Source organism: Furipterus horrens, unplaced genomic scaffold (assembly GCF_987537825.1).
Source record: "Furipterus horrens unplaced genomic scaffold, mFurHor1.1.pri manual_scaffold_10, whole genome shotgun sequence".
Lineage (NCBI taxonomy): Eukaryota > Metazoa > Chordata > Mammalia > Chiroptera > Furipteridae > Furipterus > Furipterus horrens.
The window spans coordinates 40,567,672-40,589,106 of NW_028327180.1; the positions used below are offsets into that span (position 1 = coordinate 40,567,672).

At 40.6% G+C, this 21,435-nt stretch overlaps 2 protein-coding genes and 1 pseudogene across 4 annotated transcripts in view; 2 read left to right on the forward strand and 1 right to left on the reverse strand.

The window, feature by feature from the left end:
- Positions 1-4,361, reverse strand: part of SAFB2 (scaffold attachment factor B2) — a 31,899-nt gene extending 27,538 nt beyond the window's left edge. Inside the window, exons 1-2 of one of the 2 annotated variants that reach the window (XM_090289424.1) lie at positions 4,085-4,360; positions 2,875-2,962 (exon numbers count right to left, since the gene is read on the reverse strand). In XM_090289424.1, coding sequence (XP_090145550.1) covers positions 2,875-2,962; positions 4,085-4,270 — 274 coding nt within the window. In that variant the 5' untranslated portion in view covers positions 4,271-4,360. Of the gene's footprint in view, positions 1-2,874; positions 2,963-4,084 lie in introns of both variants that reach the window. The other variant, XM_090289425.1, reaches the window with a different exon arrangement.
- A 248-nt stretch (positions 4,362-4,609) lies between these two features.
- Positions 4,610-21,435, forward strand: part of SAFB (scaffold attachment factor B) — a 30,376-nt gene continuing 13,550 nt past the window's right edge. For both annotated transcript variants that reach the window (XM_090289426.1, XM_090289427.1), the window contains exons 1-5: positions 4,610-4,922; positions 7,858-7,942; positions 17,888-17,952; positions 18,038-18,241; positions 19,235-19,297. In XM_090289426.1, coding sequence (XP_090145552.1) covers positions 4,734-4,922; positions 7,858-7,942; positions 17,888-17,952; positions 18,038-18,241; positions 19,235-19,297 — 606 coding nt within the window. In that variant the 5' untranslated portion in view covers positions 4,610-4,733. The remainder of the gene's footprint in view (positions 4,923-7,857; positions 7,943-17,887; positions 17,953-18,037; positions 18,242-19,234; positions 19,298-21,435) is intronic.
- Positions 14,602-15,477, forward strand: LOC149999735 (mitochondrial fission regulator 1-like; annotated as a pseudogene).

A 21,435-nucleotide genomic window follows, 5' to 3' on the forward strand; every position in this document is an offset into this window, starting at 1 on the left:
AATTTTAAAAAAAGAAACAAAACAGTGCAGTTCTACTTTTATTAAAAAGCACCTGTATGCCTGCACACAGGCAGGCATGAAGATGCATACAGATGGAGATGACTGCGGCAGCCACTGAGAGTGGTACTAGAGACCACTTTACTTCTATATGTGTATTTTTTAAGTTTTCAGAATTATCAAAAAGTATTATTTTAATAAAATTTTAAAGTGAGAACATCAAACATAAGAAACCTCAATCTGATTACAGATTCAAATGCAATGTCTACACCTTAGTTATCTCATTCACCATTACATCAGTAATCACTCAAGAAATGCAGTTTCATTACATGTCAGATACTCTACTCTCTACATCTTATTGTTTAATACTCCCCACAATGCTACCAGATTTATTATCTATTTTTGACACATAAGAACTTGGTTCAGCTTCAAAGCTGGGACTCAAAAACTCAGCTGTACCACTTCCATTATATCTGAACCCAGCATATGCTTTTGAAATACACTGTCTAAAAATGTTTGGCAATTGCATCCAGTTTCCAGGCCTCTAAATAGTAGACTGCAGTGCCTGCACAGGATGTGAAAGGAGAGATCCACAGCCTAAACCTTCATCAAAAAGTGCCCTAAATAAGAGTGGGAATGATGAATGCTGGGCAGACAGGATGCACCCCAGTCCCACGGGTCTGGTCTCTGCTGACTAAAAGCTGAAATAGGGGCCGGGATGCAACAGGACAGAAACCAGAACATCAAAGTTTCCCACGTAAAACCTAACTCAAAATTTTAATCTTTCAAAACACATCCACATGTCTTCCACAATTTTGCCTGTTTAGATGAGAACAGGGAAAAGTCTCTCGTTCAGAGTTGAGGAAGTTTTTTCTAAGTTTAAAAGGCAATAGTCACTTGTGAATTTTCAGACATAGTCCTACTCTGTGGCATGGACTCTAAAAAATGATAAGTTAATTGCTCTTGATTACTTTTATGTAATCTTGAGGACCTAATTTCAACCAGGACACCACGAAGGTCTAACACTTCATATCACTAACCATGAGCTCAGCCACCTCTAAAAAAGACACTAGCTCAACAACCTGTAGGCGCTGTCTTCTGTCCCAGGAATTCAGTCACCTGTTACTTCTCTGAGTATTGGTGACTTCTTTGAAAAAAAAAGGGGCAGGGGCCAGTGCTAGAGCTGTAGTGGTATAAATATTCTCTTTATACCAAAGAAAGTGACTACTACCAAAGCTTTCCAGACAAAATGTTAAGTCCATGTAGTTTTGATTTGACACTAAGCTTTAATCTAGAGCAAACGGGTTTGCTTTTGTTTTCTGTTTTAATATTCACTTATTTTTAGAGAAAGGAGACAGGAGGAAAAAGAGAGGGAGAGAAAAATCAATGTGTGGTTGCCTCTTCTGCGTCCCCAACTGGGGACCCGCCCGGCCTGCAACCCAGGCATGTGCCCTGACCTGAAATCGAACCAGTGACCCCTCAGCTCACAGGCCAGCACTCAATCCACTGAGCCACACCAGCCAGGGCTAGACAGGTTTTTAAATCACCCGGCTAAGGTTCAGTTTGTCTAATAATGTAAAAATCCCTGTCAGGAGCCAAGAACATTTAAATTAGTAAGCCTCGAACCTCAAGAGTTTTAAATGAGTGTCTACATCAAAAAATTTCATTAAAATATTTTAAACTAATTTAAGTGTTTCGTAACAGACTTTCAGACCATGAATAATTTAACAGTAAAACACAAAGAGGTAGTTCTATGTTTCCTGCTATAGACCAGTCTGTCTGTATTTATTCAGACAGTGTTCATAGCTAAGTATGGATCAACACAAGAGCAGAAAAAAACATCAATGTCTTAAGATTTAAAATAATGTAAGAACCCTTAAGGTATCTAACTAAAAATATTTAATCTTTCAAACACTTATACTGTACAAATTTTAACAAGTTACATGAGTTATAGAAAAGTCGTCCTTCTAGGAAAAGCTGTTAAAAAAAGTAAACTGAAATTGTTAAAAATGCTACAAATTAATCTTTTTATTTTCTAAGCAACTGTCCTCTACTGCCTGAATTATATTGTCCTCATCACTGTAAAATCTAATAAGGACAATAGCCAATAAGGGTAGCAAGGTTTCAAAATCTTATGGAATTCAGTTCTTCCATAAATAATATCAGCCATAAAAAGGAATTGATACATGGCACGACATAAACCTTGAAAACATAATGTTCAGTGAAAGAAGGCCACATATTGTATAATTCTGTTTATATGAAATGTCCGGAACAGGCAAATTTACAAAATCAATTAGATATTGCAAAGGCCTGAAGGCAGGGGAGAATGGGGAACGATTGCTAATGGGCATGGTGGTTTCATTTTGGGGTGATGAAAATGTTCTAGAATTAGATACTAGTGACGATTGCATAGCCTTGTGAATAAGCACTGCGTTGTACACTTTAAATCGGTAATTTTAGAGTATTTTAATTATATCGATTTAAAAAATCACACTGGTATAACACAGGCCGGGTACAAGCACTCCGACAATCTATTTCGGATCCTAGAGAAGTTGCGTTCTATTTAGTCTTAAGTTGTTGTCATTTTCCTTAAGTCCTATTTTTTTTGAACCACGAAGGAAGCCAAGCAGGTGCATTTAGTCGCTCAAACCAGTTGGGGCAGCTTTTAGAAGTGTCTTACTCTAGTTCTTTTTTAATACCAATAGCAAAAACTGAAATATTTTTACTCCAGCACCATGGCAGAGCTACCTGTTAACTGGTGAGAAGCAGGCCTAATTATGAGACAGAGAACAATGACAGCCTGGAGGGCAGAAAGAGTGCTAAAAAATCTTCCGGAAGTAAGCTCTCAAAATAAACAGGCCCCAAACAGGTGGATACCTTTAACACATCTCTTTGCTATCTTCTTGCTGGTGGCTTCCAATGTGATGCCAATTTCATCAGGATCCTGCCCTTCTTCTTTAACTGCCTGTCAGGAAGAGATGAATTTTACATTACCCAGAGCTGCAAGGCACACTGTTGTTTTTTTTGTAACTACTTCTAGGCACACAAAGGCAAACCCTTCCTTGCAAAGAGCAAGCTGGGTTCTGCCATCTGGGTTGCAAGTCCAAGAGGCAGAGGATGAACCCAGCACAACTTGGTTCTCTCTGCATCCCACACCCAAAAGGCAAAGGGATGTGTGAGCTGGGTCTCCAGAATCAGGGTCAATGACCTGTCCCAAAATGGCCCCTGACCTCGAAACTGCCCACCTTCTAGTTTTGTTAATAACAAAAGGCTTGCACTTGGTCTGCACGGACAACTCAGTGGTGTTCCACAAACCATCTTTGACCATTCGGGGGAAGAACAGACTAGGTGGGGGAAGATACCTCAGTGCTTTCCGCATACTTAGCACAGGACTGGGCACTCAACAGTAAACCCACAAGGAGTTCCCTATTCTTAATAAGTTTGTTCTGGTTGGGGAGACGACCACCACCCATATTCAACTTTCTGTTATGTGCTGCGAGGTGGGGCACAAACACAGGATGACGTGATAGAAAGACAGGGCGGTGGATGCGCACTTTAAAGGGTGAATGGGGTGGTGACATCTCAAATAGATCCAAAATGACAAGGAGTCAGCCAGAAGACCTGGGAAAAGAGCAGTTGGGGGCAGGGCATGGTACGTGCAAAGCAGTTGAGGGCAGGTACAAACACAACTCCCTTTCCTGTAAGATCTTAAAGGTCCTTCAGTCACCAGTTCTCCAGGAAAGGAAACTGGGGCTCAGACAGAGGAAAGCAGTTGTCCAAGGTCACAGAGACAAGTCTAAAAAACTCAAGCTCCGGCCACCCTAGTGGCTAAGAATATGGGCCCTCAGCGCACTTAAGTCGAGAAGCAAAAGCAAAGCACAAGGGAGGAGCGGTGACGGGCCAAGGTTTACACAGCCAGGGCCCTGGTCCCCGACAGCTCGGGCCGGATGTCGACGAAGAGGCGGGTGAGGCGGGGACCCCCGTGTCCAAAAGTCGCAATGACAGGTCCACGCAAGGGTGTACTCCGGCCTCCTCCACCACCTCTGACGCCCCCGCGAACTTCCCCCCGAGCTTCGAGCCACATCACCTTTTTGAGTCGCTCCATCAAGACGCTCTTGTTGCCGCCCGTGTCCAGATTCCGCTTCTTCAGCTCTGCCCGCAGGTCGATCACCCGCAGTTCGCTGAGCCGCCGAGTCCCGGCCTCCAAGGCGCCCGGACCAACAGCGGCCGTACCAGAACCCGAGTCGCCGGATCCTGCCAGAGTCTCCGCCATCCCGAGTTCCCCGTCTCCTGCGCCTACTCCTCACACCGGTAGCGCTTGTAGCGGCTCTGAGCACAAAATGGCGCCACCTGAGAGGAAAACGCATTCACTTCCTCCCGCCCCGTTTTCCGGCCGCGCATGCGTTCTTAGGGGCAAGCGAGCTAGCGAGTCGACCAACCTCACGTTCCCAGGGACAACGCGCAGGCGCCGTTTCTGCAACACGCATGCGTCCTGGCTGTTCGCGGCGGGAGGTCGAGAGATGCAACGCGCCTGCGCATAGCCCCAGGGCTCTAACCAAGCTAACGCTAGAAGCTACCGAAAGCGTTGGTCCTGCGCCGGTTGCGCCTGCGCAGAAGCTTTGCGAGCTGGGGCTGCTGGAGCAGTTCTCTGGCAGGCGGCGCCATTTTGTGCTAGGAGGTGAGAGAACACCGGTCCGGTTCTGTGCGAAGTGAGTGGCGGAGCCAGGGTCCCTGGAATGGCGGAGACTCTCTCAGGCCTAGGCGATTCGGGTACGGCGGGCGCAGCGGCTCTGAGCTCCGCCTCGTCCGAGACCGGGACGCGGCGTCTCAGCGACCTGCGGGTAATCGATCTGCGGGCGGAGCTGAAGAAACGGAATCTGGACTCGAGCGGCAACAAGAGCGTTCTGATGGAGAGGCTCAAAAAGGTGGAGTCGGGGCCCTCGGGGTGGGGAAGAGTTGGGTTAGGGGACCTCCGCGGCCACGACAGAGTTCCCCTAGCTTTGGGGCCCGTCTCTGGCCTCGTTTGCGGCCTGCGTCCGGCCTGGCGCTCAGTGCTTCTCCCGGATTCTAGGCCCCAGCGGGAGTTGCGATCCCAGGCTGGCCCAGTTCAAATCGCAGTGTCGAGCGAGAAAAATAAAAATAAAATATGGACGCGAACTGGGGAAGCCGCGTTGGCCTCGCAGCTCTAGATGGTGGGTTACATCGATCGAGGGTTTCTGTTTTGCGCTTCAGCCATTTCGCTAAGGGCCTTCCTCTCTCACTGTTTCTTTCCAATCTCCAAAGTGAGTAGGGAACTCTGAAATCCTTACTTCCTAGGTGAGGCAGGGGACTCGGCCAAGGTCACACGATCGTTGAGAGGAGGCGACGGGATTGAATCCAAGCCGGCCGATTCCCTGTGACCGCGCTGGCGGCGGGAGTCTTTCTGGAAAGATGAGATGTTTGTTGTCTCAGTAGGGGGTTAATTTATAAAACAAGCATGTCAATAAAATATTTAAAGAAAAAAAGCAGTTTGGGGTTCGCCATCATTAGCTCGTGGGTATAACACGGAAGGGAAGATGTCTTTTGCTATAATGACCAGAAACGTAAAAGACCTGGCGAGAACGCAGAGGTGGCTTCAGGACTTCCCCAAGAGACAGGCGGGGTGTGCGACTGGACCCGGGGCCCTGCCAGGTCTTCGAGGCTTGGTCGTTGCCATGGAAGACGTTTAATCCTTTCTGAGCCTGTTTCTCTTGTGTAAAAAGAAGAAAAAAATAGTGCTTTCCTTTTAGGGCTAAGTGAGGTTGCCTGAAATGGCCTTGGCTTGTTGCCTGGCACAGGTAAACACTGAGAATACGTTGTTACAATTCATCTTTTCTCTTTGCCACCTTGAGAGGTACTGAAGAATGGGTGTGAAAAGCACGGACTCAAGTAAATGTTTGCGTCCCTTAACTTTTTCTTATTCCCGTTGGTTACTTTTTCCACACCTAGCTCCTCTTGTCATGGGACTCACTCAACCTTGATACCAATCTCCCATCCCCCACAGACAGTGGTTTGTGATTCATTCCACCCTGGCTCCCAAACAACTGAGGATAGGGCTTATATTTCTTATTGATCCTGTTGAGAAGAAGTAGGGATTATCTCCTGTTTTCCCAATAAGGAGCCTCAGATAGAGTCTTAAGTTAGGGCTTTTCTAACTGTAGTTTGCATTTCTTTCACTATGAATACTTTTTTTTTTACTCAGAGCAGGTAGTTCATCAACGGAGATGTTTACACCTGGCGAAATTGCAAGGAGGGTGGTGAGGACTGGCACTTATGGAGATGTAGTCCCGGTTCTTAGCCACCAGGACCTCCTGTCAACAAAACAAAATTGGGGGTTTTATCCTTTTTCCCCATTTGCAAGCCTGCAAAGCTGATAAGATGACATTGAACCTTCCTGTGAGACTAGTGTGTGACATCAGAAACCTTCCATCACTGCCATCTTTGAGGGGACAAATCCTTCCCACTTTCTCCGTTCTTTCAGTTTATTAGGGATGTGGGCACTACATAAATACCGTCACCTGTATCTCCTCCCAAACAGGTCTGGAATTACTGACCTCCGCTTTCTCTTCTACTGTGTCATCCAGTTTATGTCCTTTTCTTGGTTTATTTTTCCTGGAAGGGCAAAATAGGAAAAGGTGGAGGGAATACACAAAGTGTTAATTACCAGGGCTTTATAAGGATGACTCAGAGCTCTTGGTCCCCATAGGGATGACCCTGTAAACACTGCACCCCAGTGAGGGTGAAACGTACACCTCCTGTCTGGAGCAGATCTTCTGTTCTCCTAGTGGTCCAGAATTGTGTGTCCCTACCAAAAGGGTAAGAGACTTTCTGGTTGGTTGTTCCTTGATCCCAAGACAGAACTCCGGTTCCTCCTTTTGGTTTCAGAGAGAAGGGAGAGATTTTCTTTGCTCTTGGTACTGATTAGGTAGGTAGGTGTAGGACCATAAGCCCCATTCTAAATTTAGATAGTAAGCTGGAAACTCCTGAGACTCTGAACCTGTCTTAAAATAAAGGACAATATTTGAAGTGGGTTTAAATTAAAAATTGTGTTCATAGGATAGTACAGTAAAAAGAGAAAGGGTTATTAGTAAAACCTAAATATGAAGCCCACTATCCAGGGATGTCATCACTGACATGTTCAGTACTGATTTGCTGAACGTGGGTGGCGCTGTGAAGTGAATGACAAGTTCTTGGGGTGGGAGGCTGGGCTTGCCAAGAGCTTCCTATCATTCTGTATCGTTTGAGGTAGGTACCATAGTGACTAAGAGCAAGAGCTTTGGAGTCAGTCTTGGAAGAGGTAATACATGTCGTGCTTGTTCCATGCTATACACAGTAAGAACTCAGCCATTGAGTATAAGTATTCTATACAGACAGTGCTCAGAGCAGGCATGGCATGGCGGGGGGGGGGGGTGGTTCTGAGAAGATCAAAGAAAACACTTTGATGGGTCATAGGAAATTGGAGAGAGTGCCTTTCCCTTTTGAGTTTCATTGAGCCCAGGAATGGGATCAACCAGATTGTGATGGTAATATTAAAAATAAGCTGGATGTTTATTCAATGTTTGCTTTACATGGGTGATGGAGTTCTCACACAGCTTTTAAGGCTAAGAACTTTTATGTAGCTCCATATTACGAAGTAGAAAACTTGGAGTGATTAGGTAAATCTGTTTAAGACTACACAGCTGAGACTAACTCCAAGGCGCTTGGCCTCAATGTGCAGAGCAAGAGAAAGAATGAATGGTGGGGGTGGGGGTGGTGCATTTCCAAATCAACAGTCTGAGGATTCTGTGAAAGTCAAGTCTGTGCTGACTTTTTTAGTGAACTTTTCTTTTATCTTCCCTTCAGGCAATTGAAGATGAAGGGGGTAATCCTGATGAAATTGAAATTACCTCTGAAGGAAACAAGAAGACATCAAAGAGATCTAGCAAAGGTATGAAATATTTTTTATGAGTACTGCTAATGTTAAGCGCTTGCTCATGTGCCTCATATATTTGGTTGTGTTTGGGGCCTGGAACGAAGCCTTGCATTGTCTTTCAAGATCATTCCACTGTATTTTGTTTCTGTGCTGCTTGGGAATTCAGAGGATGGAAGGGGTATTTATACCTCTATTAGTTTACCACTATAGATTTCTCAGCAGCCTTTGCTTATTCAGACCCTTAACCTTCCTTAAAGATAGAGTATTTAGGATGGCTTGAGTCTCCTATTGCTCTGACTTGCAGAAACCAACTTCCCTTTTAAAGGCTACCTTGCTAAAACAGTTGTCACTTTTACAGACATTTCTTTCAAAAACTGCCTGCTGTATAAAAGCCACCTTCCACATAGCATTAATGACCCTCACCACCTCACCTACACCTCCCTTTCCCACTTCATCCCCCACTACTCTGCTACGTACTGGGCTTTCATCAGGCGGCAAGCATGTGGTTCACTCTCTTCCCCATCTGTCTGCATTCACATCCAAGTTCATCAAGCAACAGCTTCTTATCCCACCAGTAATCCGTGTCTCCTTAGATTTTCTGCACTGCCATCGATTAATTCCTTGTATCTTGCTTATGTTGTTCTGCCACATGTCATAACCAGGTTGTTGGGGGCAGCAGCTGTATCTTCCTTGTTTTTCTTCCCCCTTGGTAATTACTCAGTAATTTAGTAACATTCAACTACTGTTTTCAGATAGAATCTGCTAAAATTGGGCATTTGGACTGTTCTGAAAGGTCCCTTGGGTGATTGGAGGCTTTGTTGCTCAGGCTTCAAAACAAAATGAAATATTCATATTACCTAGCCAATGAAGAAGAAAGAACTAGGTTTTAAATGTCTTAAGAGGCAGGCACCAATGTTAGCCACACTGTAGTATAAGCTCTGGGAGAACAGCAGTTGTAACCTCATTTTGGAATAAAGTCATTTCTGTGATCCATGATACATTGTGCATTTTTGCCTTTGCCCAAGTAAATATCTTTGCCTTGCCAAAGAGCACTGGAAAATCGACAGTCCGTGGTAGGGAAAAATGGAGCCTCTGGATCTTTTATTTGCTTTGTTTTTCCTTTTAAAAAAGTACTTGTACTAAGGTTTTTAAAAATACAGGCATGCATTAAGTAAAGTGTAGAAGTTCTTTCCATTCAGGAGAAAACCTATTAGAAGGTTGGACATACTTCCCTAGTTTCTGTGTGTATGCAGTAACTTAAAAATACATAAGGATACGAACACACTGGTGTATGTGTATTTTTCTTTGCTTAAAAAAATAGGTCCCATACAAAATATTTTATGATTTGCTTTTTCTTTCTTTTTTTAATGTAATATGTTAGGGCATTTTTCTGTAGTTCTACAAGGGAAAGACTTCATTCTTTTTTAATAGTTCAATAGTAATCTTTCATATGAGGTTATTTTCCAATTCTCACCTGGCATTTCCAATTTTCAGTGCTCCCATGAACCAGAAATGTTTCTGTGTGGTTAAAGGAATATATTTTTTGGTAACTAGAAATGGAATTCTGCAGTCAAAGGATAATGTGCATTTTATTTTATAATAGGTGCTCCAGTGATAGGCTGTACTGTTCAGTCTCTCGTCCAGCGATGAGAGGGGAGTGCCTTTTTCTTTAAACTCTCAGTTAACACTGAATATTAATCTTTTTAAATATTGCGTCTATGTAAGGGAAGATATTTTGCATTTATTTACATTTCTCCACAAATAAAGTTTTCAATTGCATTTCTTTACAGATCAGACAGCTTCTAATAATTGGCCATCTGTATTTTTCGAATTGTCTTTTCATGCCTTTTGCCCGTTTTTCTACTGGGTTGTTTGTCTCATTGAGTGTATTTGTGTGTCTTGTTGACTTTTAACACGTTGCGTACCGGGGAATTTAAATGCGTTTTAGAAATGATGAGAATTCTTGCCACACGTACGCAATGTGTTAAGGGCTCTCAATACAATATTGCAATTGTGTTTTTCCCCAGTCACTTGACTGTGGTATTTCGGTCATTCAAATTTTAATCATTAATATAGACAGTGCTGTCAACCTATTCTATATGCGTTCTAGGTTCTGTGTTGTTTTAAAAGATTCTCCCTTCCTTTAACGTATAGAAAATACTCCACATTGTATAGTAATAGTCATGGTTTTATTTTTACATTTGGATGTTTAACTCATTTGGGATTTATTTTAACATATGTTGTGAGGTAGATAGGGATCACAATAAAGAATATTTCTGTCAGATTCCTCTCTTGACCTTTCTCAGTCACACTCTCACCCCTCACCCCTCTCTCCTCACCCCCACCCCCACCAATTTGTGATTCCTGTCACCATAGGTTCATTCTACCTGTTCTAGAACTTCATGTAAAACAGTACAATCGCTTTTGAGTCTGGTGTCCTTGCTCAGCATAATCAGTTCTAGCTGGAGCTTTACATTTACAGTACATTTTGATATTTGATATGGCAAGTCTATAAGTTCTACTGAATTATTTTCAACTACCTTATTAGAGTGTATCAAGATTTTAACTGAAAATAGAGTTCTAACCATTTTGAGTTTGTTTATCTCAGGTAGTCTCGGCACTCCTAGTTTTATATCAGTAATTTGTTTAGCAGACTCTTTTAAAATAATTATCAGCAAAGTAAATTTTTTTTTTTAATTATTTATTTGTAGAGAGAGGGGAAAGGAGGGAGAGAGAGAGAGAGGAACATCACTGTGTGGTTGCCTCTCACTTGTGCCCCCCAACTGGGGACCTGACATGCAACCTAGTCATGTGCCCTGACTGGGAATCGAACCAGCAACCCTTGGCTCGCAGGCCAATGCTCAATCCACTGAGCCACAGCAGCCAGGAGCAAAGTAAATTTAACTGGAAAAGCAAAGTCAGTGTGTTTGTTTTTTAAGCTATTAACTGTGCCTGTGCTATGGGGCCTGTCATTTGTTTATATATGTATATGTTTTCCTTAACTATTTGAGAATAAGTTAAAAGCATGTACCCCTTTTCCTTAAATACTGCAGTATTGCCTAAAAGCAAGGGCGTTACGTAGCATTAATTATCAAAATCAAGAAATTAACATTGATACAATGCTATTATCTAAGCTTGGACCTTATATAGATTTAGACATTTTTTTCCAATCGTGTTCTTCATAGTTCAGAAGGAAAATCCAGGGTGATACACTGCATTCAGTTGTTGTGTCTCTTAACTTTCCTTTAATCTGGAACAATTCCTAAGACTTGCATTGTATTCATGACAATGCCATTTTTGAAATATATAGACAGCTTATTTTGAAGCATATTGTTATGATTAGGTTCAAATTATATACTTGTCAGCAATACCGCAGGAAGTGTTCTTCTCAGTGCATTCTCTCCAGAGGCAGTGCAGTCCTGACTTAAAGTGAGTAACATGAGTAATGGACTTCAAGTGGTGGTGGTCAGAATTCTCCACCTGAAAGTTACTATCTTACCCTTTACAATTATACTTTTGGGGACAATACTTTGAGACTTAGGTAAATATCCTGTTCATCCTTGGCTAGTTTTAGCATCCACTGATTCTTGTCCAGTAGTGATTTTTCTAAATCTAGTATTCCCTCTCCATCTATTACTTGGTTTTGTACTCTAAGGGATAGCTTGCCCTTTCTCTCATCAGTAAGAACTTAGAAATTCTTATTTTATTGAGTAGGTTTTAAGACTTTATGTTTATTATTTATTTTTAAGTTCAGGTTGTCCCAGTGAGAGCCCTTCAAGCTAGCTCCCCTGTCTTTTTGACCTGTCCATGTCATTCTCTGAGCAATTCTTATTTTCTGGCACTTGAGGGTGTTCCAGTCTCTTGTACTTTGCCTCCCCCTCCCCGAGAATCAGCCATTTCTTCCAGGCACCCTTGTTACTTTTTATGGAAAGTGGTACTCTGCTATTGGTATGTCAGTTCCTTCTAGGCTGGGACTGGGTTTGTACAGTCTATTAGACTAACTATGCCTCATAAAATTAAATACTGGTAAAGCAATCATATAGAAGCTAATGACAACTTAAATGTTAAAAAATCAAGTCTTGTGAACCTGACAAACTTGCTGCCTAGTTACAATTTTTTATTCCTTGATTCTCTTGGATTTTTGAGGTGTCAGTGGTATCGTCTGCAAATCCAAGACTTACTAAGTAAAATATTGCCAGATGGACATAAAAATATAGTAGTCTAAAGTAGTAAATGAAGCTAAAAGGAACTATTTAAGACCTGTGACATGACTAATTTTGAGGAAGTTTTCTTAGATGTGATGACTTCATATCAAAAAGTTGTCAGTTTCCCCCTAAAAGAACTTTGGAATTTGTTCTAAAAATCTGAAAAGAAAATGCACAAGAATAACCAGTGGTGCAGACTTCTCTAATTTTAGTAGTAGGCTATTGGAAGCAGTGGGAAGTTTGAGGATTTGTTCACTTTAAAAGTAGCACTAAGAATTCTTCAATAAATGATGGAACAGTTGGCTTGTCTGATGGTGAGGAGAACTCTATTCTTCTCTCCTTCCATACAAATTAGAAATTCCAGCTAGGATAATACTTTTATAATATAGTAGTAAGGAAGGCTTGAGATGGGACTAAAACTGAGAGACTGTAAGTAAAAATAAATTTGACTACCTAAAAGGTTTAAGCCTTCCAACAAGACGCTATAAATAATTAATACACAGCAGACTGGGAGAAAATATTGCAGCATATAAATATCCAGGAAGCATTAAATATTCCTACAAATCAGTGAGGAAAATAGAGCAATCCCGTTGACAAAAGAGCAGAGACTGAATGGGCAGTTCACAAATAGAAAAAACCAACATGACCTATAAACAGAAAAGATTCCCTCACTATCAGTTGAAGGAAAACATAAAAATAAATATTATTTTTGCGTGTTACACTGGTAAAAATTTATACCATTCCTAATGTCCCACGTTGGCAAGGTGTGAGGAAATGGGCAGTTGTTGGAGACAGTAAATCAATAAAGCCTCTTGGTGTCAGGCATCCACAATATGGAAAAAAAACGGCTGGCAGTTCAATATAGAGTGCAAGAAAATATTCCAAGGTCTATTACTGAGTAACAAAAGCAAGTTACAGCAAATATATACAACATGATCCTATTACATAGCAAGTTTATTTTTGTTTACATAATATATGCATGTAAATGCCAAGAAAATGTTTTGAAGGCCCACCAAGCTGATAACAATGGTTACTTCTTAGAAGTACAGTGAGGAGAAGGGAGACTAGCTTTTTCCATATCTTTAAAAGGGTGAACCTTTTATTAGTGAAGTACAACTAACAGTGTAATGAGTATGGATCTTTTAATGAGTGTACTTGTATAGTTGTGTAACTGTGTCTGTGTAGTCAAATAAAAATAAGCATGGCCTGCCCATTCCTCAGGCCACACAGGTGCTGTAGGGATTCCTAGCAGAAGTGGGAGGAGGTGGTCCCACTTCTTTATTAAGAACTGTAGAATGCTGTGTCTCTAGCAGTAGCTTTAAGAAACAAAACTCTGCTTTGAGAAATTGTCTTCACAGTGTAGTTCATGTAGCTCATATGTGGATTTTATTCTTCATTCACATTGAAAATAGGTACACCTGAAACTAATATAATATGGAATGTTAACTGTATGAAAAATAAACATTTTTAAAAATATAGCCCCTGAACTTAATTTTAGCAAGCCTCCTCTATAGAGACCAAGAATTTTCTTTTGCCATATGTTTTATTTTTGTCATGCCTAATAATTTCCATTTTGCTTCAGCTCATGTCATTTCTAGTATCATCATTTACGTGTTTTATTTCATTAATTTTTATTTTTTAAAGATTTTATTTATTTATTTGTAGAGAGAGGGGGAGGGAGGGAGAAAGAGAAGGAGAGAAACAGCAGTGTGTGGTTGCCTCTCAATTGCCCCCAGTTGGGGACCTGGCAACCCTTTGCTTCCCAGGCCGGCACTCAATCCACTGAGCCACACCAGCCAGGGCTATTTTTCTAATTTTACAGGACCACATATATACTGCTGTTGGGATGAAAGTGCCAACAATCATGCGTACTGTAAATTGTGGGCTCCAGAGAAATTTTGAATGTTATAAACTCATCTATTAGAAAGAAAAATGGTGACTTTGGATGAGGGGAGTTAGGGGAAATTGTTTCCTTATTTTTAAAAGTACTTGGTCAAAGTTGTCTGAAAAGTGAAATGCAAGCCTAAATATGTGTCCAGCTTCTTAGTGTTTGTTTTTTCTTAACCTAAATTACCTCTTGAAACACCTGAAGTTAAGTCATTTCTTCCAGTTTACTTTAGTTTCCTTTTCTTGTGGTTAATCGCAATATTTGATATTTTAAAAACTATTATAATGCCACATGATTAATACTGGAACAAGAATAAGAGATCAGTGGAAGGGAATAGATACTTTAAATAGTTCTGGGCTTATATAAGAATATACTAATGAGTAGGACCAACATTTCAAATCAGTGGTGGGGAGAAAAATTAATAAAAGGTATAGGAAAATCAGTTTTTAAATGAGACAGCCATTTGGAAAATAGTCTCACTGCACAAAACTGAGTCAAATGTTAAATTGGAAACACTAACCTAAAGAACTAAATGCAGGTGAATATTTATATAGTCTTAGTATGGAGAAGAACTTTTAAACATGAAGGTAAAAAAACATTTATTTGTAAAAACTGTTTCATGGCTTTGGCTACATGAAAGTGAAATTAACCCAAACATAAAATTTAAAAATTGCTGAAGAACTGGGAGGAAATATGTGTTGTATATATGATGTGCAAATATAAAATGAAAAGAAATGGAACAGAAGATTTTAAATGGGGAAAGGATATAATGAGTTTTATAAAACTCCCAGCTGGAAGCTGGAGTAGCTTAGGTAGATGCCTCATGGCTGAAGACAGAGTTCAGGTCAAGGCAGCCCCTTCAGAATAACCTTCCATTCTTTGAGAGGCCCCCAAGCAGGCACTTTTTCTTACCAAACCTGTCTCTTGAAGAGCCTCAACTGAAGACACCACTGGTGAGTGAGGAAGCACTGCAGAAGATCTGTGCTCTTGAAAATGAACTTGTTGCTCTCAGAGCTCAGATTGCCAAAATTGTGACCCTGCAAGAACAGCAAAATTTTACTACATCACCCTCTGTCCCACCAGCACCCCCTCCACCACCCCTCCCTCCCTCAGCACTCCACCAAAGTACATCTGCTATTGATCTGATCAGAGAGCCAAGAGAGAGAAGAGCCTCTGCTGGGAAGACGATGGATGAGCACAGCCCAAAGAAACCGATCTGCCACATATGCTAGAGGTCCTTGAAGACATGAACAGTGTAAAACTTCAGTCAGTAAAAAGGTCATAACAGGATATAAAGCCCAAACCTGTGGATGCTACTGACCCTGCTGCCCTCATAGCAGAGGCTCTGAAAAAGAAATTTGCTTACCTGTATTGAAGTGATAGCCAAGTTTGGGCCAAACATGTTGAAGTGTACAGGAAAAATGAAGGCTTTCATTAAAAATGTTTCAAATTCCTAATAGACAAGGACCTGAGAAACCTGGTTTACCTGTCGGTTTGTTAGGGCTGTTTGGCTAGTGGAAATCAATACTATCTAGTGAATACCTGAATTTAATAGTAGTTTCCTTTTGAATCTAACTACAGGATTAAGCAATAGCAAATGCACTCTTAGGTTTATGTTTGCCTTTTATCAGAAGGTCAATTCTGAAGTTTTTCAGAACATACTTATATTCTGACATAACATGTTTTTGATGTGTAGTCAGAACGTTTAGGTTTCCAGTTTTGAAAACAATTATAGATTTCAGAACAAAGAAAGGACATTTGTAAATGGGCGTTTTTAATTCTTAACACTTAATTTGTGTAAGTGTTCTATATGCATATATTTGGATATAAAGCAGTCTATATAACATTGTGTAACGAGGGCGCTGTTATTTGTTTTCAACAATCATTTACTAGTCAGTGATGGAAGAGCTGGCCTAACAGTTGTTGAAAAGAAATATTTTAGAATGGAATTTTCTTACCTCAAGTAGAACTTTTATCTTAGATTTTTCTCTCACATTTTCTTGGAGATGGGGTTTGCTAAAATTCTATAATGCTTTCCTTTCAAAAGGGAAGTCTCCTCAGTGCCATCCAGTATGAGGAAAAAAGTGTAGTTTTAAAATAGGGAGGAGTCAAGGTATTGAGTTAAATTTACTCCTTTTAAGTAAAAACCACAAGGTAACATCTTTTTCAGTTTAATAAATGGCACTGTAAAAATGACATTGCTAAGTTAATACTTCTGCAAATTGTAAGCATAGTGGAGTTTAAGTTTTTTAATATTAGTCAAAGTAGTAGCTTTAAAATGGAACACTGAATAGGTGAAAAAATTTCCTATAAGGTGGTGATCACTGGCCAGAATGCCGTTCTTTTGAATCGCAATATGCAGCATAAACCTTAGCTGTTACTAGAAAGTGGAAAACTCTTTTTTGTCTACCTAGGGCTTCTAATGAATTGCTGTAAATGATCATTTTTAAATACTTGATAAATCTTCATGATCTTCTTTATTTCTGTTAAACTCAATTATAGTTAATGCCAGAATCTCTTACCATGAGTAAATAGTAGGATTTATTATTTCTAATTTTTAAAAGTTGTATTTCCTCTAGTGAGTGGGAGATGAGAATAATAGACCTTTCAAGCTATGAAAATATGTGCAATGTTCTAGATGTTAGCAAATATTTTATTAGTTGAGGTAATTTACATGATTTGGTTATTAAGCTTAAATTTGACCTGTGGCTTATTTTACACATGCTGTTGATGTACACTGTTTCTAATCGTTTTATATGGTTTAAAAATTCTGCCTTTAAAAGAAACTCAGAAAGTTGACCTGACACATATTTTGACCAGTACTGCAATATAAGGAAGTTACTATTTTGAAATAAAGCAAACATTTATAATCCTTGGACCATAAACCCTCCAAAAAGTGCAGGTTAAATTGAGTATTCCTTTTTTGCCCAGGACATTGGCATGGATAAAGAAGAACTCATTTTAACAAAGATTCAGAAAGATTGGCACTTTTATTCACTGTTGAATTGGCACAGTTCACTGTATGAACTGAAATAACCTTCCTGTGAGATACTGTGATATGTAAGGGCTTTTTTTTCTTTTTAATAAGAGCCTTAAAATACTTACTCTTTGTCCTGGAGATGCCATTTCTGGAGACATGGAGGATAATTACCTATATGCAAAAAAAAATTTTTTAAATCATTGTTCATCTCTAAGTGTTTTCTTAAATTTCCAACCATAGATATTTATTAGATCAACAATGGTATCTCTATGCAATGCTATTAAAGAATATGGAAATATGTTCACAACATTTTAAGTGCAAAGTTTATAGAAGGACAGTACAGTGCCATTTTTATAAGCATAGTATGTATATATACATAGAAAAATAATGGGAAAATATACATGTCAGTATGTGATAACACGAGGGCTAATTCTAGGCAGTAGTTAGGAATGGCTTTTTTTCCCTCTTAGTTGTATTTTCCTTTATGTCATTGTCTCTGTGGGAGAACATGCTCCATATTCTTTATGTAAAAAGCAGCATGTTTCTCTGGGATACTGTTCTTCCTATAACCAAAGCCACTTAATGAGAAGGCCAGACCTAAGAAATGTCTGGTCTGCTTTCACCTTACTGAGTACCGCCTACTTCCAGCTCTTCATGCTTCCACAGCCACTGGTAAGAATAGAACCTCTTCTGCTTGTGTGGCAGGGGGCCTACCTTGTCCAGAATGGCATTACTGTTTCTGGATTACACAGTGCTCCTCAGTTGAAAAGTGCCATGGGGGTTTTACGTGGCCACTTCCATAGTGCTGAGGGTCTGTAAAAGTGAAAATTACTGCTTCTGGAAAATGCATGTTATTGATTTCATGCTGTTGACAATTATCTCTCCAGGACGTAAACCAGAAGAAGAAGGTGTGGAAGATAATGGGCTGGAGGAAAATTCTGGGGATGGACAGGTATGTGCATCCTTGCCATTGAATCGACTTGGTGATGGACCAGTGGCAGTACATCCATTGATGGTTGTATTTTGTTATGTCATAGGAGGATGTTGAAACCAGTTTGGAAAACTTGCAGGATATTGACATGATGGATATCAGCGTGTTAGATGAAGCAGAAATTGATAATGGAAGCGTTGCAGATTGTGTGGAAGACGATGACGCTGATAATCTCCCAGAGTCCCTATCTGATAGTAGAGAACTAGAAGGAGAAATGAAAGAGCTTCCTGAGCAGCTTCAAGAACATGCTGTAGGTACTCAGCAGTCTCTAGAGTGTACCCTGAATGCATTAATTCCTCAAATATCATAATAGATGAGAAGTTTTATACTTGGAATAAGTTCTTTCAGTGCCAGTTCAGTAGGAGTAATGGGTTATCTGTTTGCATGTAAAATTCAGATGTTTCTGAAGACACACTTTTGTTTTATTGAAAAGTGGTGTCTCGTGAGGTACAGAAATATATGCTATCCATTTACATAATGCAGCATTAAACATTTTGACATTATTCAAGAGCTGTCTGCCAGGCATTATGTTCTTTAATCTTTTTAACAACAGTATGACATACATGTACTATTATGCCCATTTTCCAGTTGAGGAAATTGGGGAGTAAAGAGGTAAAGAAATATTTCCAGGCTCACAAGAGAATAAGAACTAAGGCCAGGCTAATTCCAAAGTTTAGGTACTTAACTCATACACTATTTTGTCTTGGTACCATTAATTTATTAGATTATTTTACTTTTATGAGGATGAATTTCCTGGGTATACAGAAAAGGCAGTGGATCACCTGGGCTTTGCCAGTTCCTGTGCTCCTGTCCCCATACTCTCATTTGGAAGTTGATAATGCTTAGAGACAGGGTATCAGAGATGCCATTCCATTTGGGGCAGTAGCCACCTCAAGGGCAGCAGTCCCAGCATCATTGGCATGTAAGCTTGGGGAAGCAGTGTGATGGCCACCAAAGTACAAGAATCCACTCTAAAGTGTGATTCTGGATATTGTTCCTGGAAGAGTAGCCCCCAAACCTTGTGTCTAGGTCTTTGGAGAGTCTGTTTACTACAATAGCCCCCCTTTCTCCACTGGGATAATTTCTAACACCCCTAGTGGAATCATACTATTGCTGTTGTGATTCCTGCACTATGTTTAGAATTTTGTCTTAAATGATTTTTCTTGGCTGTTACTTTTTATTGTATAGATGTACCATTATGTTACCTTATTGATATAATAAATTGTCTTTGTTTATTTTACAGCTAGAGGACAGAGAAACTATAAACAATTTAGATACTTCATCATCTGACTTCACTATATTACAGGTAAATTGTATGTTTCAATAATTTTTGCATCAGAGTTAGATTACAATTTTTTGTAAACCACTGCAGACATTGTATAGCACTCCCAAGTAAAAATCATTACAAGGTTTCTCAGCATTGCTTCAGCATCTTTAAATATTTTTTAAATTTATTTTTAGAGAAAGGGGAAAGAAGGGAGAGAGGGAGAGAAACATCTATGTGTGAGAGAAACATGGACTGGTTTGCCTCTCACACACTCCCAGCTGGGAACCTGGCCCTCAACTCAGGCATGTGCCCTGACTGGGAATCAATGTCAGCATCTTTAGAGGGGGCTTTGCTTCCCTTTCCCAAAGAACTCATCATCTTGGCTCCCCCCCACCCCAATTACGATGGCTTTCCTGCAGCTTGAGAGAGTATATTTGGGGAAGTTCTTGTTAAATTGATCACTGAGGTAAAGGCTTAGCCTAGGATCCATTACAGAAGGCATCCTCTGCAGAAAGGCTGTTAGATGAGACAACAAGGTGGAGGGCGCCCCTTCCCTAAGAGAACAGGCCTGTGGCCTGACCAGGAATTGGTCTGGACACCTTTCACTGTGGAACGACGCGCAACCAACCGAGCCATGCTGGCCAGGGCATTGAGTTTCCTTTTAATTTTTCTGCCAGACTACATAATGTAAACTGCTGGAATAAACTTACTTGGGTAGCTGTCTAGTTTTTAACAGAAAGTTTTTTGAGGAAATTAAAATACAGTCAGCTTATGCATGTCCTTGTTTTGGTGTTAATCATTGTTCTAATCTTTTTTAATGTCACCTATGCTGCCAGACAAGATCTCCATTTGCTTCTACCAGGCAGGGCAAGGTTGGTTGTTATTGGAAAGACAGAAGCCCAGCCTCAAGGAGGGTGCAGTCCTCAAACTTGGTGGAGCCCAGCTTACTTTAGGGCTGATGTCTCTAGCTGTGAAGAGACACAGTTCATTTCTTTCTCTGAAAGGAATTGAGGAGCCAGTTCTGGTCACTTGAGTTGTTCTAGGTCAAAGATTCCCAAGTTAAAATGGAAAACGTATAACCTGTCCCAGAAACAAATATGAATATATTTGGGTTTTTTTTTCCTGGAAAAAGTTACAGAGAGAATTGTTCTGCCTGGATTGATCCTTTGTTCAGCCATAGAGTTCTACTTCCCAGAATGGGATTCATTATATTAAAAACAATTTGATTACAATTAAATGATACTACGGAGAAAGTGCATAATTTCCTAGGATTTCCTAGAATGACAGGTTAATTCGCAGTTGAAAGTACAGACCTTCCACATACATTTAAGGGGTATATGTTTAGTACCTTCAATGTATCCATGTAATACAGATGTGAGAAGAAAGGCTGGTCTCCATCGTCAGAGGGCCCGCCCTCCGTGCATAAACTACACACACAAACAGCATTGGGAGGAGTCCTGACTGATACACTAGACTCCCTGTCATATAGCTTTTGTTCAAATCTTGGCTCTGCTTTGTGTCCTTGAGCAAGTTTGTGAACCACTCTGTGCCAAACTTCTAATCTGAAAAAAAAAAAAAAGATGCTAATAGTTGCAACCTGATAGGACTGTCGGATGATTAATATATGTATGTATAAGGTGTTTTAATTTGCACCGGGAACCTAGTCAGTGTTCATCAGTATTGGGTAGAATTCCAGAATACTGTACCTTGTACAGAGGTGGGGGCTGAGGACTACATAGTGAGAGAAAGGCTCTTCATTAGTGGGGCAGCCACTGGAGCCATTCAGGGAAGCCTTTCTCTGAGCAGATGGCCCCTGAGGATGTGGCTGAGGTTTGGGACAGTAAAAGTGGGCCTGTTGGGGAGGGAGGTGGAATGAGGGTCCATTGCTATGGCCTTTAAGACACCGAGGGACATGTGCTCACCAGGGTGGCAAAGTGCAGACAGATGGAGATGGGAATGGTAAATCAGAGGCTACTCTAGGTGAGGGATAGCAAGGGTCTGAATTGATAGGGCTTTCTAGGAAGGGCTGAAGGGATAGTGGGGACCTTGATTGTAGGACGAGTGTGTAACCTGGAGAGCTCTCAGATGACCAGGGAGCAGGGGTGGTACAACCATGCAAAATAAGAACAGATTCATCCACCTGTGCCTATAGTGCATCAGTCTTGAAAATGTTTGAA